At 36.7% G+C, this 19,241-nt stretch overlaps 2 protein-coding genes across 2 annotated transcripts; one reads left to right on the forward strand and one right to left on the reverse strand.

The window, feature by feature from the left end:
• Window positions 1–390: 390 nt before the first annotated feature.
• LOC100265904 (putative receptor-like protein kinase At3g47110) lies at window positions 391–3,931 on the forward strand. The gene is made up of 2 exons (XM_059733804.1): window positions 391–3,109; window positions 3,210–3,931. Exons 1-2 carry the CDS (start codon window positions 433–435, stop codon window positions 3,560–3,562), a joined length of 3,030 nt encoding a protein of 1,009 aa, XP_059589787.1. The 5' UTR covers window positions 391–432; the 3' UTR covers window positions 3,563–3,931.
• A 1,392-nt stretch (window positions 3,932–5,323) lies between these two features.
• Window positions 5,324–6,111, reverse strand: LOC100260693 (GDSL esterase/lipase At4g10955-like). The gene is made up of 2 exons (XM_010664711.1): window positions 5,865–6,111; window positions 5,324–5,631 (listed from the first exon to the last, which is right to left on the reverse strand). The coding sequence occupies exons 1-2, from the start codon at window positions 6,109–6,111 to the stop codon at window positions 5,324–5,326; spliced, it is 555 nt and encodes a 184-aa protein (XP_010663013.1).
• Window positions 6,112–19,241: the final 13,130 nt, after the last annotated feature.

The following is a 19,241-nucleotide window of genomic DNA, read 5'->3' on the forward strand; positions in this document are numbered from 1 at the left end:
AACCATTGAAAAAGTTGGTAAACCCCAGTCATCAATCAACCAGTCAAGTAAGTCATTTGCATATATAACTGCTACTACTGCCCATGCCATACGGGAATGAAAACCAGAAAGACTTGGCATATGAAGTGTGTCTCACATTAATTATAAAGAGTAAAAGTCTTAGAACCCAATATCAAGTTGAACCCAGACGACACGGTTCATGGACAAAAAGTCAAGTCATCTCCATGGTTGAACCCAGACGACACGGTTCATGGACAAAAAGTCAAGTCATCTCCATGATTTTCTTGAGGCTTCAATCTTGAACTGTGAAATTAACCAGCAAGAGTACTAATCACTTTCTGTATAAATAAGAAATATAGGTAGTGTTTATTTCTTAGCCCTAATCAATATTTCTGCAAACGCATAAGGGTTGTGAAATTAATCCAGTGGAGTATGAAGGCTTTCGTCTCTTCCTTTTTGCTCTACACAGTCCTGTTGTGCATCCATCTATGGCGTCCCGTCACTGCCAGTAGCATGCAAAACGAAACAGATCGACTTGCGTTGATTGCTTTCAAGGATGGAATCACCCAGGATCCACTTGGGATGCTGAGTTCTTGGAATGACTCGCTCCACTTTTGCCGGTGGTCAGGAGTGTATTGCAGTCGCAGGCATGTCCACAGAGTCACCAAATTAAATCTCTTTTCTTATGGACTGGTGGGATCCCTCTCACCCCATATCGGGAACCTCACCTTTCTTAGAACAATAGTCCTCCAAAATAACAGCTTCCATGGCAAAGTGCCTTCTGAGATCGGTGGTTTGTTCCGCCTACAAGTTCTTGTTCTTAGCAACAATTCCTTTGAAGGAAAGGTCCCTACCAATCTGACATATTGCTCAGAGCTTAGGGTCCTTAATCTAATCGACAACAAGCTTGAAGGCAAAATCCCAGAAGAACTTGGCTCCCTCTCAAAATTGAAAGCTCTGGGTCTCACTAGGAACAATCTCACAGGAAAGATCCCAGCTTCACTCGGGAACCTCTCATCTCTCAGTCTTTTTTCTGCAATGTACAACAGTCTGGAAGGAAGCATTCCTGAGGAGATTGGTAGAACAAGTATAGATTGGCTTCACTTAGGTTTCAACAGATTAACAGGTACGATTCCATCTTCTCTGTACAATCTCTCAAACATGTATTACTTCCTAGTTGGAGCTAACCAACTAGAGGGAAGCCTTAGTCAGGATATGGGTGTTGCCTTTCCTCATCTCAGGATGCTAGTTCTTGCAGAAAACCGATTCACAGGGCCTGTTCCCGTTTCATTATCTAATGCTTCAATGCTTGAAGCTATCTATGCCCCTGATAACAGTTTCACTGGGCCAGTACCACCAAATTTGGGGAGGCTGCAAAATCTTCGAGATATAACCATGGGCTGGAATCAGTTGGGTTCTGCCGGAGGAGATGATTTGAGCTTCATTAATTCTCTAGCAAACTGCACTTGGTTACAAAGAATGTCTTTCAGCCGCAATTTTCTCAAAGGTCCTTTGGTTAGCACAATAGCTAATTTCTCGACCCAAATTTCTTTGATAGATCTGGGAATCAACCAGATTCATGGAACAATTCCTTCAGGAATCAAGAACCTGGTAAATCTAACATTCTTGAACTTGGCTAGGAATCATCTCACCGGGAGCATTCCTTCCAATATTGGAAAGCTCTATAAAATACAAGTACTACTTTTGCTTGGAAACAGACTCTCCGGAATAATACCATCCTCACTCGGTAACTTAACCTTGTTGAATAATCTTGATTTAAGCGGCAACAACTTGATGGGAGAAATACCTTCCAGTCTAGCAGCCTGTCAAATCCTAGCACAATTGAGACTTTCTAACAACAACCTTAATGGTTCAATCCCAACAGAACTTATGGGTCATTTCTCGCTTGTGGTCCTGCAATTGGGTGGCAACGCCTTTACGGGTTCGCTGCCATTGGAAGTTGGCCATATGATTAACCTTGAAGTGTTAGATGTCTCTGAAAGCAGATTATCAAGTGGTCTTCCAAACACTTTAGGTAACTGTGTGGTAATGCGGGATCTTCGACTTACTGGTAATTTCTTTGAAGGAGAGATTCCCACATCGCTGCAAACTCTTCGAGGTTTAGAATACTTGGATCTTTCTCGCAACAAATTTTCTGGTAGGATCCCGATGTTTCTTGGGGACCTTCCTTTCTTGACCTATTTGAACTTGTCTTTCAATGAACTTGAAGGAGAAGTACCCTCAGTCAAGGCCAATGTCACAATTTCAGTTGAAGGAAACTATAATCTTTGTGGAGGCGTTCCCAAGCTTCATCTTCCCATATGTGTCACCTCATCTACTGGCGAAAAGAGGAAGCGTCCTGCTGCCAAACTACTCGTTCCGGTAATCATTGGAATTACATCCTTGAGTTTGTTGGCTTTCTTCGTTATTATCCTTCTGAGAAGAAAAAAATCGAGGAATGATGTCTCTTACACACAATCATTCAACAATCAATTCCTAAGAATTTCATTCGCAGACCTCCATAAAGCTACTGAAGGCTTCTCCGAGTCCAATATGATCGGTGTTGGGAGCTACGGTTCTGTGTATAAAGGAATCCTTGATCAAAATGGAACAGCTATTGCAGTAAAGGTGTTCAATCTTCCCCGAGGAGCTTCCAAGAGCTTTATGTCCGAATGCAAGGCCTTGAGAAAAATCCGGCATAAGAATCTTGTCAAAGTCTTGAGTGCTTGCTCTAGCTTGGACTTTCAGGGTAATGATTTCAAGGCTCTTGTGTTTGAGTTGATGCCACAAGGGAATTTGGATGGATGGTTACATCCAGAAGTAAGAGAGGATGAACCCCAAAGGCTTACCCTTCTACAGAGACTGAATATCGCTATTGACGTTGCTTCAGCACTGGAGTATCTTCACACTCAATGTGATGACATTATTGTTCATAATGATCTTAAGCCCAGCAATGTTCTTCTTGACAATGATATGATGGGCCATATCGGTGATTTTGGTATTGCAAAGATCACTTCTGTTGTTTTCAGCACTACAATTGCTACTAGTGTTGGCACAGACCAAAATACCTCGAATGCAGTGAAAGGATCCATAGGCTACATTGCTCCAGGTACCAATTTCAACTAGAGGTGATATTATTAGAAATGTCTTAGTTACTTCCCCAATTTTAACTAAATTTTTACATATGCTTTGTAATAATTAATATGCAGAATATGGTGTGAGTGGCAAGGTGTCCACTGAGGGAGATGTGTATAGTTATGGAATCCTTTTATTGGAGATGTTTACCGGAAGAAGACCAACTGATAACAAGTTCCAAGATGGTCATACTCTTCATAGCTTCGTGAAAACGTCTTTGCCTGAGCGAGTCATGGAGGTCATAGATCAGCCTTTGCTTTTAGAGGCAGATGAAAGAGGTAAAATGAGGGAATGCATCATTGCAGTATTGCGAATCGGCATCACTTGTTCCATGGAATCACCAAAAGACCGAATGGAGATAGGTGACGCAGCCAATAAATTACACTCAATCAAGAACCTCTTCTTAAGGGAGGCGGGTCATGGATAGGAAAAGGAGGAGGTGGATACAGAGGAAGAAGGCACATCATACATCTAGCAGTGCACGAAGGGAAATTAACCAAAAGCTGCTGACCAGAAAAATGAGTTTCATTGTCACATCTCTTTTTTGTTCTTCGTTTTTTATTTTTCTGTGATCTATTGTCATAAAGTTTCCTTTGCTTGCAAAACCAAAACCAAGTTCCATGTTTGCTTTTCTCACAATCAAGATTGAAATTCGGTTTTCAGTGATAGAACACCTTTAGCTCGGGGGATATGGAAATTGGGAACACTAAAGCAGTGTTTGAATTGAAATTGAAATGTTGTTTTGTTGAGAAAAAAAAAGGCAACTTCATACTATGTAATATGTGTGTCTATCTCACAAACTTTATACTAAAACTGAAGTCTTACATGTAATCATGCTATCTTACAATTTTTAAAGATCATTAATTTTTTTTCACTGCATCACAATAAAAGCACCTTTTGAGATTTTAATAACTCCACCTCTGGCTATATATGTGTATCCATTAGAGTCAAGTGTGCCTAAGAAATAAAATTTTTATTCAACTTTGGAACATGTCTTACATCAGTAAATATTCTTATAATGTCATCATGTGTCTTAATTTGAATTGTATCTATATATCCTAACAACCTTACAAGCTACATTGTTTCCCATAAGAACCCTCCTACTAGCTATAAGTTTGTAGTCACTAAACTAATCCTTGTTGGGAGACGTATGATAGGAGCACTCTAAACTATGGTTCTACTCGTAACCTGATTACTAATAGTAATTGAAAGGACATTTGCAGTATCCAAAATTGCTTTTACAATTGCTACATAACCAAAATTAGAAGCTTTCTCTTTTCCTTTTCCTTTATGTTCTGGAAAATTTCTTAAAAATGGTGTTTCTTGTTGTAATTGAAATACTTGCTATTTCTCTTGAACTTCAATTTAGATCTAGATCGACAATTTTTGTGATTTTTTTTTTCTTCCAATTCTCCTTCTAACTACTAAAACTTCACTTTAGCATTTTCCTCCAATCTCGAACACTCTTCTCTTTAAATTCTTTGAGTTTAGATTTGCTCTAACATTCTCTATGGAGAGAGTATCCTTACCATACAACTTAGAATCCACAAAGTGCTCATGAGAATTTGGTAGGGACACTTCAAAATTATGTCTTACACTACATCATCAATTCTTACATTGATATTCCTCAAATCTATAATTAAAATTCATCAAGGTGGTCTTCAATGGATGTACCTTCTTTCATCTAGGGAGTGAGCAATCACTTCTTCAAATACAAGTGAATTATAAGAGACTTCGTCATATATAGAATTTCTAGCTTTAACTATAACTCGACAATTGTATCATCTTCTATAACTTCCAAAGTACCTCATTATCCAAGCACACACTAGTTAAAATTTGTAAGGAGATGTAATATTTCAATGACATATCAATATGGAAAATATTATGTACAATATTATTCTTTATAAAAATATATAAGCACACTAGTTAGGAATTTAAGACAGTTTTGTGAGAAGGTATATGCCTAAATCCAATGTAACATACTGGCAAGAAACATAGAAAGTTTGAAATTGCACTAATTATTAGTTCACATACCATGAGCAGAACTAAATTGCAGGAGACATTAAAATTTAAGATTACAACTTGAATAGTCTCGGCAAAAGGTTTCACCCTTTCACTTGGTATCTATTCTTTATTTATTATATCGGTTCAAGTACCCGATTATTCCATCAATACTCATGGAGTGTGCTCATGGTCCACCCATGAGGACAGGATCACTTATCGATTTCTTTCTTAATAAATCTGCAAAGGCTGGCCCTAGAGACATGTGATACCACCATTGTCTTAGTCCATGAGCCTCCAAAATACTGCATGAGGATGAGCTCTCGCTAATGGTTAGATATGCTTTAGGAAGTAGCTGTGTGGATAGTTGTGGATCCATCCCAACTGCAGCTTTTAATACACCCAATGTTGGCTGCAGTACAGCAACCCTCCCTATCATCCCAGCTCCAAACTGCTTCTCCACATTGTTCCTATTTCTAAAATGCCCTATATACTCTGAGCAAATAGGATCGTGTCGGTTCACAAACAGGTTGGGGATCTAAGAAGACAATGCATTAAATCGGTCATATTGTCCCTGCCTCACATGACCACCTCCAACAAATAAGGTCCCAAAATTACACAAATTCTCTGTCAAGCGCATTGCGTCCTGCAAATATTGATTGCCGATAATCTTCAAGAGGACATTCCCCAAGAGAGGTGGATTGAAAAGGAAGCTTCCATACATTTACCCTCCTGGGCCATGGATTTTCCAACCATCATCGCAATGGATGACCCGAGGGAATGTCCTGCTAACCAAATATTTGCAGACCCGGCTTCTTGAACAACTTGTTGGACAGCTTCTAGTGCGGGTTTAAAGCGGTGTCTGTCCATGTGAAGTACATCAGTGAAGACCTTGATATTCAACTTGAGATCCCGTTTTGCGGTGCTCAGTTTGAGGATTGTGCCACGAAGGCGATAACATACTTTGGGGCACATTTTGGCAAATGGTTAAGATATGTGTGCTTGATTTCATAAACGGCACCGTAGATGGATGAATCTTTATCATCTACGAGCGCACGTTTTAACTGAAAATGAAAGAGGTTCCACCAACAGGAAGACTGAACTTGGGGATCTCGGGATTCCTGGCGATCATATTCTAAATTGTATGCTCCCTCAACCAGGCTCGCAACAACTGCCCGACGGTGATGATTATTTGTCCTGCAATATTGAGGAATGGTAAATGAATCCTCATATCTAATCTACCCTTTCACAAATACAGCAATTAACTTATCTAGAAAATCTTGTCAATGTTGATCCTCAGGCAATCTACAACACCTTCAAGATGCATGCTGTAACGCCCAAGTTTTCTTTTTAAAGGGTAATTTAGGAAATTATTAATAATGATATTAAATTAATTAATTAATTAATTTAATAAAATGGAAGAGGGGTGAAAAGGTAATTTTACGAATAATACCCTAGGTATAAATAGAAAATTCTCTTCTTCCTATTCTTTTTGAATCGTATTCCTGTTCGCAGAGAGTTTTCAGAGAACGTGAAGTTGAGGTCAGATTTCAAGGTTTGAAGAACAAACCTCTATAGGTAAGTTTCTAACCCCGAGATTATTATTTTAGATTCATTAGTTAATTTCAAGCACATTAGATATATTTTTTTTTGGAAAACCCCAAATCTAGATTAGGGTTAGATTATTATTATTTTTAATTTGTTTTAATATCAAATAGTGAAAATTTAAGATTTTGATTTATTATTGGAATTGGGGAGATCTTAATTTTTTTTTATTAGAAAAAAAAAAATTCCTGTGAAGATTTCGATTTAGATTAGGGTTAGTTTATTATTATTATTATTATTATTTTTATTTCGTTTTAATATCAAATAGTGAAAATTTAATATTTTGATTTTAGTATTGGAATTTGGGAGATCTTAAGTTTTATTAGATGAAAAAAAAAAAAATTCCTTGGAATGTTTCGATATTAGGTTAGGGTTAATTTTATTATAAAAAAAAAAAAGAACGCGTGTGCATAGCACTAGAAGGAAGGAAGGAAAAAAAAAAAAGGGGGGGGGGGGGGCGTATGTGTACTGTGCTACTGGAAGCAAAAAAAAAAAGAAAAAAGAAAAGGGGCGTGTGCCAAATGGAAGGAGCCTTTATATATATATATAATGAATCATGATGATGACAATGAAAAAAAAAAAAAACTTGCTTTTTGGTTTGGTGTACCCGAGACAGGTTGAGTGGCTTTGGAATTGGTTATTTAAAATAATAATATTTAGTTTTAGATTTATAATTAAGATAATAGTAATAATAGTCTTTTTTTTTGTAATAAATAGAATGAGAGATTTAGCAAAATATATATATATATATATATATATATATATAGAATTTTATAATGAAATAAAATTATAATTTAATTAAATTAGTAATGTGTTATTAGAAACAAATTGGGAATTTATTAGTTTTATTTAAATAAGGAATATATTAGTTAAATTATAAATAAATAGTAATAATTGTTTCTCTTATGTTATATTAGGTGAAGAGTAGATTATATTTTTTTTTTTTCAGAATTATTCTTCTCCCAACCTTTCAAGGACTTCTTTTGAGGTAAGGGAAGTTAATGCAATATTTATAAAATTAAATTATTTTATATGTTATTTTGAAATGTGGAAAAGAAAATGATATTTTATTACCATGCATGGATCAAACTGTTTTGCACTAAATATTATGTTAGAATATTTTGTTTTATTTATGACACAAAATATGGAGATATTATGTTGTGTAAATTTGAATACTTGAACAAGAACATCACTTTGGTTTATTTGGCCCTTGTCAACGGGAAATAATAGTTGACTATTCGGCCCTGTCAACGGGATATAATAGTTGACCTTTACATTTCATGGTGGGAATGTAATTGATTTGGACCCCACCTTCTAGGGGTTTGGTTAGAGGTTACTAGTACTAGTAGTGTTTGGTTCTGTCCACCAGGAACAATTTGAGGCTAGCCACCCATTTGAAAAGTCCCACCTAACTGGGCATTTGATATTTGATAACCAGAGTAATGAAAATTGAATGGATTTGATTGAATCTTATGTGAAAGTGTTTGAATTTGATATGAAAATAGTTGGTTGAATTTTGAATATATTGGTATTTTTGAAACTCTGATATTTGATGAGAAAAAAAAAATGATATCTCCTATTTGAAATGAAAATATTTGATCCATGAACTGCATTAATATTCCTTATTGGGTTGTGAGCTCATTCCCAATTGTTGAAAAATTTTCAGGTACTCTTAGTTCGGGTGAGGAGTGATGGCTAGGCTGAGGAATGGTCATCATTAGGATTTGATTTAGGATTTTACGTTGGATTTTGTTTAACTGTTAGTTATGTTCATTTGGACCCTTTGGTATTTGAAAGTTATTTGGATATTGATCCTTCAAATTTTATGTTAGATCAAGTTGAGTTTTGGAGATTTTGAAATTTGTTCTAGTACTTGAATTGTTTAAGTTTGCAAATATTTGGACAATGGATTTTGGATAGTGGATGTTTTAGTTTTGAAATTGAATTTTGAGGATTTTAGATTTTGTTCTGCTACTCTGAACAGGTATTTGGTAATTGGTAACTTCCGATTACAAGATAATTGTTTAGGTCAGGTTACACTGTAAGCCTTTGGGTTTGAAGTGTGAAATGACTGTCATGCCCTTGGAGTGGGTCTTGGGGCGTGACAGAGTGGTATCAGAGCACTAGGTTTTGATCTTGATGGGAACTTGAATTGGTTTAGATTGGGGATAGATGAGTGACGCATTCGTTTAAGTTTTAGTTTCATTTAGTATAAATTCCAATTCTTTCTTTATTTGTAAATTTTCTAATCGGTTCCTTAGTGACTAATTTAGTTATGCCTTATTATTTTAGGACATCATGCCACCAAGAAGAGCAGCTTCTTCACAAAATAGTCAGGCTAATGATGATGTACCTCCAGTTGAGGGTTTGCCTCCCGTGAGTGCAGAAGGGATCTATAGGTATCTTGGGACACTAGCTGGTTTAGTTGAACGCCAAGCTCGAGCTGCTGGGACTAATGTTCAGGGATAGTCTTCATCTTCTAGGGGTAGCTCTTTTGATGACTTCAAGAAATTGGGTCCTCCTTACTTTTCTGGTGCTACAAATCCCACAGAGGCAGAGGCTTGGATCCTTAAGATGGAGAAATTCTTTGGTGTCATAGATTGCTCTGAGGAGCAAAAAACCTCTTATGCAGCTTTTATGTTAGATAAAGAGGCAGATCATTGGTGGCGAATGACTAGGAGACTTTTGGAGGATCAGGGACCCATAACATGGAGACAATTTAGGGAGGCTTTCTACAAGAAGTATTTCCCTGACAGTGTTAGGCGACAGAAGGTGGGAGAGTTTATTCGTTTGGAACAGGGGGATATGACTGTGGCTCAGTATGAGGCCAAGTTTACAGAGTTATCACGTTTTTCCCCACAGTTGATTGCTATAGAGGAGGAAAAGGCATTAAAGTTTCAAGATGGATTGAAGCCTTATTTGAAGAACAAGATATCTATTCTGAAGCTTGGTGTCTATTCAGAGGTTGTTGACAGAGCCCTTATAGCAGAGAAAGATAATGAAGAGCTTCATCAGTATAGGAACATCAAAGGAAGCGAAATAGGAGTGATGGTGCTCATGGTAATCAAGCACATCGAAGGTCTACATCAGGAAGAAATCAGAATAAAGGGAAGGCAGCGCAGAATTTAGATGAGGCTTGTCCTACTTGTGGTAAGAAGCATGGGGGTAGGCCATGCTATAGAGAGATTGGAGCTTGCTTTGGTTGTGGGAAGCAAGGACATTTGATCAGAGATTGTCCAGAGAATAGGAAGTTCATCATTGGGAAGCCTAAAGAGGAAAATAAGGAGGATAAATAGAAACCCAAAGCCTAAGGACGGGTGTTTGCTATGACTCATCGAGATGCTCAAGCCACTTCTGATGTGGTGACAGGTACTCTCCGAATCCACACCTTATTTGCTAGAGTCTTGATTGATCCTGGATCAACACACTCTTTTGTTTCAGTATCTTTTGCTGGTTTGTTGGGTTTGCCTGTTGCTAGCATGGACTTTGATTTGATTGTTGCTACTCCTGTGGGAGATTCTGTTGTGGCCAGTAGAATGCTTAGAAATTGTATTGTGATGATTGGTTATAGGGAAATGCCAATTGACTTAGTACTCCTTGACCTTCAGGATTTTGATGTGATTTTGGGGATGGATTGGTTAGCTTCCTACCATGCCTCTGTTGACTGTTTTGAGAAAAGGGTGACGTTTAGTATTCCTGGTCAGCCTAAGTTTAGCTTTGAAGGGAAGCATGTGGACAGACCACTGCATATGATCTCAGCCTTGCGAGCTAGTAGCTTGCTCAAGAAGGGTTGCCAAGGATTTTTGGCTAGTGTGATGAGTAATGAAAGTGATTTGAAGTTGGAAGACATACCCATAGTAAGGGAGTATCTTGATGTCTTTCCAGAGGATTTGCCTGGCTTGCCACCAGAGAGAGAGGTGGAGTTCACCATCGATCTGGTACCAGGAACAGGTCCTATGTCTAAGGCCCCATATAGGATGGCACCTGTGGAGCTTAAGGAGTTGAAAGTTCAGCTTCAGGAGTTATTAGACAAGGGTTTTATCAGGCCTAGTGTTTCAACTTGGGGAGATCCTGTTCTATTTGTAAAAAAAGAAGGATGGCTCAATGAGATTTTGCATTGACTATAGGGAGTTGAATAAGGTGACAGTGAGGAACAAGTATCCCCTTCCTCGGATTGATGATTTGTTTGATCAGCTACAAGGTGCTTGTGTGTTCTCTAAGATAGATTTTCGATCGGGTTATCACCAATTGAGGGTTAGAGGGGAAGATGTACCCAAGACTGCTTTTCGAACTAGGTATGGGCACTATGAGTTTCTTGTTATGCCTTTTGGTTTGACTAATGCACCTGCTGCTTTTATGGACTTGATGAATAGGGTATTCAAACCCTATTTAGATCAGTTTGTGGTGGTTTTTATAGATGACATCTTGGTATACTCAAGAAGTAGAGAAGAGTATGAGGACCATTTGAGTATTGTATTACAGACCCTCAGAGATAATTAGTTGTATGCTAAACTGAAGAAGTGTGAGTTTTGGTTAGACCGAATTTCTTTCCTTGGGCATGTGGTAAGCAATGATGGCATCTCAATTGACCCTGGCAAGGTAGATGTTGTAGCTAATTGGAGAAGACCTAGTACTGTGACTGAGATTTGAAGTTTCTTGGGACTTGCTGGTTACTATAGGCGGTTTATAGAAGGGTTCTCTAAGATTGTCCTACCTTTAACTAAGTTGACACAAAAGGGAGTTAAGTTTGAGTGGTCTGATGATTGTGAATGTAGCTTCCAAGAGTTGAAGAATAGATTAGTGTCAGCTCCTATTTTGACTATCCCTTCAGGTTCAGGAGGATTTGTGGTGTATAGTGATGCCTCTCATCAGGGTTTAGGTTGTGTTCTTATGCAACATGGGAGAGTTGTAACTTATGCTTCTAGACAGTTGAAGCCTTATGAAAGGAATTACCCTACTCATGATTTGGAGTTAGCTGCTGTGGTTTTTGCACTTAAGATTTGGAGACATTTTCTTTTTGGTGAAATTTGTGAGATATTCACAGATCATAAGAGTTTGAAGTATCTATTTTCCTAAAAGGAGTTGAACATGAGACAGAGAAGATGGATAGAACTACTTAAGGACTATGATTGTATTATTCAGTATCATCCTGGGAAGACGAATGTTGTAGCTGATGCCTTGAGTAGGAAGTCAGTTGGTTCTCTAGCAGCTATTAGAGGTTGTCAAAGGCAGTTACTTGAAGAGTTGAGGAGTTTACAAGTCCACTTTCGAGTTATGGGCTTAGGAGCACTTGTAGCAAATTTCAGAGTACAATCAGACTTAGTTGGGAGAATTAAGACCTTACAAAAGAATGATTCCCAATTAGTGCAAGTTATGGAGGAAGTTAAGAGGGGCAGTAAGCCTGATTTTGTTTTGTCAGATGATGAGATCTTGAGATTTGGGACTAGACTTTGTGTCCCAAATGATGAAGACTTAAGGAGGGAGCTTTTAGAGGAAGCTCATTGTTCCAAGTTTGCAATCCACCCAGGAGGGACAAAGATGTACAAGGATTTGAGGCAAAACTATTGGTGGTCAGGTATGAAGCGTGATATTGCACAATTTGTGGCTCAGTGTTTAGTGTGTCAACAGGTGAAGGTTGAGCATCAGCGACCAGCAGGGTCTTTGCAGCCACTTGCTATTCCTGAGTGGAAGTGAGAGCATATTACCATGGATTTTGTGATAGGATTGCCAAGAACCTTAGGGGGTAATAATGCTATTTGGGTGATTGTTGATCGGTTGACAAAGTCTGCTCACTTTTTGCCTATGAAAGTCAACTTTTCTTTAGATCGTTTAGTTTCTCTTTATGTGAAGGAGATTGTGAGAATGCATGGAGTACCAGTTTCTATAGTGTCTAATAGAGATCCTCGTTTCACTTCTAAATTCTGGCATAGTCTACAAAAAGCTTTGGGCACTAAGTTGAGTTTTAGTACTGCTTTCCATCCTCAAACTGATGGCCAATTAGAAAGGGTAATTCAGGTTTTAGAAGACTTGTTGAGAGCTTGTATTTTGGACCTACAAGGTAATTGGGATGATCATTTACCTTTAGTAGAGTTTGCCTATAACAATAGTTTTCAAGCTAGCATTGGGATGGCACCTTTTGAGGCATTGTATGGTAGGAAATGTTGATCTCCTATCTGTTGGAATGATGTTGGAGAAAGGAAACTTTTGGGGCCTGAACTTGTGCAGTTGACTATTGAAAAAGTTGATTTGATTAAAGAAAGATTAAAAGCAGCTCAAAGTAGACATAAGAGTTATGCTGATTATCGTAGGCGAGATTTGGAGTTTGAGGTGGGTGATCATGTGTTCTTGAAAGTTTCACCTATGAAGTCTGTGATGAGATTTGGGAGAAAAGGAAAACTTAGTCCTCGTTTTGTGGGTCCGTTTGAAATATTAGAAAGAGTAGGCACTTTGGCATATAAAGTAGTCTTGCCCCCAAGCCTGTCTAAGGTTCATAATGTGTTTCATGTTTTGACTCTAAGGAAGTATATTTATGATCCCTCTCATGTTATGGAGTTGGAGCCTATTCAAATTTTTGAGGACTTGACCTATGAAGAGGTACCCGTTCAAATTGTGGATGCGATGGATAAGATACTACGACATGCTGTTGTCAAGTTGGTAAAGGTCCAGTGGAGCAATCATAGTATCCGAGAGGCCACTTGGGAGTTAGAAGAAGAGATGAGAGAAAAGCATCCTCAATTATTTCAAGATTCAGGTATGTCAAGTTTAGAGGACTAAACTTTTGTTAAGGAGGGAAGGATGTAACGCCCAAGTTTTCTTTTTAAAGGGTAATTTAGGAAATTCTTAATAATGATATTAAATTAATTAATTAATTAATTTAATAAAATGAAAGAGGGGTGAAAAGGTAATTTTACGAATAATACCCTAGGTATAAATAGAAAATTCTCTTCTTCCTATTCTTTTTTGAATCGTATTCCTGTTCGCAGAGAGTTTCCAGAGAACGTGAAGTTGAGGTCAAATTTCAAGGTTTGAAGAACAAACCTCTATAGGTAAGTTTCTAACCCCTAGATTATTATTTTAGATTCATTAGTTAATTTCAAGCACATTAGATATATTTTTTTTGGAAAACCCCAAATCTAGATTAGGGTTAGATTTTTTTTTTTTTAATTCGTTTTAATATCAAATAGTGAAAATTTAAGATTTTGATTTATTATTGGAATTGGGGAGATCTTAAGTTTTTTTTTATTAGAAAAAAAAATTTCCTGTGAAGATTTCGATTTAGATTAGGGTTTGTTTATTATTATTATTATTATTATTATTTTTATTTCGTTTTAATATCAAATAGTGAAAATTTAATATTTTGATTTTAGTATTGGAATTTGGGAGATCTTAAGTTTTATTAGATGAAAAAAAAAAAAAATTCCTTGGAATGTTTCGATATTAGGTTAGGGTTAATTTTATTATATATATATAAAAAAAAAGAACGCGTGTGCACAGCACTGGAAGGAAGGAAGGAAGGAAAAAAAAAAAAACGGTGGGGGGGGGGGGGGGGGGGGGGGCGTACGTGTACTATGCTACTGGAAGCAAAAAAAAAAAAGAAAAAAAAGAAAAGGGGCGTGTGCCAAATGGAAGGAGCCTTTATATATATATATATATATATATATATATATATATATATATATAATGAATCATGATGATGGCAATGAAAAAAAAAAAAAAACTTGCTTTTTGGTTTGGTATACCCGAGACAGGTTGAGTGACTTTGGAATTGGTTAATTAAAATAATAATATTTAGTTTTAGATTTATAATTAAGATAATAGTAATAATAGTCTTTTTTTTTTGTAATAAATAGAATGAGAGATTTAGCAATATATATATATATATATATATATATATAGAATTTTATAATGAAATAAAATTATAATTTAATTAAATTAGTAATGTGTTATTAGAAACAAATTGGGAATTTATTAGTTTTATTTAAATAAGGAATATATTAGTTAAATTATAAATAAATAGTAATAATTGTTTCTCTTATGTTATATTAGGTGAAGAGTAGATTATATTTTTTTTTCAGAATTATTCTTCTCCCAACCTTTCAAGGACTTCTTTTGAGGTAAGGGAAGTTAATGCAATATTTATAAAATTAAATTATTTTATATGTTATTTTGAAATGTGGAAAAGAAAATGATATTTTGTTACCATGCATGGATCAAACTGTTTTGCACTAAATATTATGTTGGAATATTTTGTTTTATTTATGACATAAAATATGGAGATATTATGTTGTGTAAATTTGAATACTTGAACAAGAACATCACTCTGGTTTATTTGGCCCTTGTCAACGGGAAATAATAGTTGACTATTCGGCCCTGTCAACGGGATATAATAGTTGACCTTTACATTTCATGGTGAGAATGTAATTGATTTGGACCCCAGCTTCTAGGGGTTTGGTTAGAGGTTATTAGTACTAGTAGTGTTTGGTTCCATCCACCAGGAACAATTTGAGGCTAGCCACCCATTTGAAAAGTCCCACCTAACTAGGCATTTGATATTTGATAACCAGAGTAATGAAAATTGAATGGATTTGATTGAATCTTATGTGAAAGTGTTTGAATTTGATATGAAAATAGTTGGTTGAATTTTGAATATATTGGCATTTTTGAAACTCTGATATTTGATGACAAAAAAAAAATGATATCTCCTATTTGAAATGAAAATATTTGATCCATGAACTGCATTAATATTCCTTATTGGGCTGTGAGCTCATTCCCAATTGTTGAAAAATTTTCAGGTACTCTTAGTTCGGGTGAGGAGTGATGGCTAGGCTGAGGAATGGTCATCATTAGGATTTGATTTAGGATTTTATGTTGGATTTTGTTTAACTGTTAGTTATGTTCATTTGGACCCTTTGGTATTTGAAAGTTATTTGGATATTGATCCTTCAAATTTTATGTTAGATCAAGTTGAGTTTTGGAGATTTTGAAATTTGTTCTAGTACTTGAATTGTTTAAGTTTGCAAATATTTGGACAATGAATTTTGGATAGTGGATGTTTTAGTTTTGAAATTGAATTTTGAGGATTTTAGATTTTGTTCTGCTACTCTGAACTGGTATTTGGTAATTGGTAACTTCCGATTACAAGATAATTGTTTGGGTCAGGTTACACTGTAAGCCTTTGGGTTTGAAGTGTGAAATGACCGTCACGCCCTTGGAGTGGGTCTTGGGGCGTGACACATGCTGAGGCAGAATTCACCATTTTCTTATAGGAGTTTTAGGTCACATTTAAAAACTAGTAATATTACCATACTTTAGATTGGTCTCTGTGTGTAACCAACGACAAAAACCGAGCCTCACCGATTCAGTCATCCAATTTTCTTTAAGCGTTTAGGTAAAGGGTCTCGTGGTTCGATCCCATTGCTTATTCTTATGTATATATTGAAAAATGGAAAAACTTATGCATTATGTGAAATGAGTATGCATGTAGGAAAATGGTTGTATCGGTCAACTTCAGTGAGCTGTTTCGGTCCTGTGAGGTTGTTGAATGACATGTCCTAGGAGCTATTGGCATGGAGCTGAGTAGATTGAAGTGGAAGTAGTCAAATAAGTTAGTTATATGGAAGATTTGCCTATTCCTTAGGAAGTTTGTTGGTTGTTTCTATTATTTAGGAAGTATCTATAGGTAGTAGGTTTGTTGCTATTTTTATGTTTTTCTGTTTTAAGCTAGCTGTATAAATAAGCACTTTGAAGCTTAATAAAATTAGATAACTTCAGATTCCTCAACATTCTATTGCTCCCAAAGAGTTTCCACACTCTGTTTCTATCAAAACCTACAAATCTGGTATCGGAGCCAAGTTCCTGAGTAACTTGTGAGGTAAGTGAGCCTAAAAAACCTACAAACAATATCCATAATGACCTCAAAAGCTTCACTGAATGCATTAGCCCCTCCAGTGTTTGATGGAATAAATTATCAAGTGTGGGTTGTCCGTATGGAAGCCTACCTTGATGCTAGTGATCTGTGGGAAGCTGTTAGTGAGGAACATGAAGTTCCTCCTCTGTCTGACAATCCAACTATGGCTCAGATAAAACTACACAATGAGAGGAGGCAAAGGAAATCAAAGGCAAAAACTAGTTTATTTGCAGCTGTCTCATCTACAATTTTCACCAGAATCATGACACTGAAGACAACAAATGAAATATGGAACTTCTTGAAGAAGGAATATGAAGGAAATGAATGAGTCAAAGGTATGTAAGTGTTGAACCTGATTAGAGAATTTGAGATGTAAAGGATGAAAGAATCAGAAACAATCAAGGATTACTCAGACAGACTTCTTAGTATTGTTAACAAAGTAAGACTTCTTGGTACTGACTTTCTGATTTTAGAATAGTTTAGAAAATTTTTATAATAGTTCCTGAAAAGTTTGAGACTACAATATCATCTATAGAAAACTCAAAAGATGTGTCAAGTATCACCTTGGCAGAGTTGTTGAATGCATTACAGGCTCAAGAACAAAGGAGGCTTATGAGACAAGAAGGATTTGTAGAGGGTGCATTTCAAGCCATATCTCAATACAAGAAAGAGATGCAAAGCAACAATAACAACAGCAACAACACTCAAAAGTTTCCACCATGTCCTTACTGTAAAAAATCCAATCATCCATAAAAAAGGTGTTGGTGGAGGCCGGATGTAAGATGTCACAAGTGTGGTCAGCTAGGGCATGTGGAAAGGATTTGCAAATCTCAACAGCAGCAAGGAGAAGTCAAGGCTGCTGTGGAAGAACTTCAAGATGAGCAACTATTTGTGGTATCATGCTTTGCCACTAGCAGCTCCCCAGAAACTTGGCTTATAGACAGTGGTTGTACAAACCATATGACTTATGATCAAGGGCTCTTTAAGGAACTTGAAAAAACTGTTACTTCCAAAGTTAGAATTGGAAATGGAGCATATCTTGCGATAAAAGGCAAAAGAATAGTGGCAATTGAAGGCCACACAAGTTTGAAATTAATTTCTAATGTCTTATATGTTCTTGAAATTAATCAAAATCTGTTGAGTGTTGGTCAGCTGCTGGAAAAAGGCTATAAGGTGTTGTTTGAAGACAATCATTGCATGATTGCTGATGCACAAGGCAAAGAGATATTTATAGTTCAAATGAAAGGCAAAGGCTTTGCCTTGGATTTGATGCAAGAAGAGAAGGCTGCAATTCACAAAGAAGAAAGCAATACAATGCTTTGGCATAGGCGTTTGGGGCACTTTCATCATACCGCCCTTCTCTTTATGAACAAGAACGATCTTGGAGAAGGCTTGCCTGAATTAGAGGTGAAGCCTCCTACCTGTGTAGCATGTCAGTACGGGAAACAAACAAGACTTCCTTTCCCACAAAACAAGGCCTAGAGAGCTACTTAGAAGTTGCAGTTAGTACACACTGATGTGGGAGGACCTTAGAGAACACCATCACTGAATGACAGTAAGTTCTATATTGCTTTCATTGATGATCACACAAGAATGTGCTGGATTTATTCCATGAAATTTAAATTTGAGGTTGTTGACATCTTTTGGAAGTTTAAAGCTTGGGTTGAAAATCAAAGTAAATGTAAAATGCAAGTGATCAGGTTTGATAATGGAACTGAATACACCGAGGAGAAATTTAACAAATTTTGTGAGGATGCAGGCATTGAGCACCAGCTTACAACACCTTATACATCAGTTTTTTTGCTAAATAGACTGCCAACAAAAGCTTTGCAACAAAAGACTCCATTTGAAGCATGGTATGGCTGTAAACCAAGGCTGAAAATTTTTAAAACATTTGTTTATCTTTGTTTCTCTTATATTCCACATGTTAAGAGAGACAAATTGGATAAGAAAGCAGAAGCTGGAATCTTTATAGGCTATAGCTCAATATCAAAGGCCTATAGAATCTACCTTCCAGAAATCAACAAAGTCATAGTTAGCAGAGATGTCAAATTCTTCGAATCAGAAAGTTGGAGTTGGGAGAATGATAAGAAGCTTGAGTTTAAAGAGAATCTTGAGTTCCTAAAGGACCTTGAGTTTCAGGAGGAGAATGCCAATATTGATGATGAACCTATCAAGGAAACCAGATCACTCTCTAACATTTATAAGAGGTGCAATATTGCTATAATAGAGCCTACAAGGTATGAAGAAGTTGGAGCTGATAAAAAATGGATGGATGCAATGAAAGAGGAGCTTAAAATAATTGAAAAAAAACCAAACTTGGGAGCTAGTGGACAAACCAACACACAAAAGGGCAATTGGAGTCAAGTGGGTTTATAGAACCAAACTCAATTCTGATGGTTCTATAAACAAACACAAGGCAAGATTGGTTGTCAAAGGATATGCTCAAATGTTTGGGGTGGATTTCTCTGAGACTTTTGCCCCAGTTGCTAGATTGGACACTATAAGAATGTTGTTGGCTCTTGCTACTCAAAAGGGCTGGAATATACATCAGATGGATGTCAAATCAACTTTCTTGAATGGATACTTGGAG

Source organism: Vitis vinifera, chromosome 16, assembly GCF_030704535.1.
Source record: "Vitis vinifera cultivar Pinot Noir 40024 chromosome 16, ASM3070453v1".
NCBI classification, from domain to species: Eukaryota; Viridiplantae; Streptophyta; class Magnoliopsida; order Vitales; family Vitaceae; genus Vitis; species Vitis vinifera.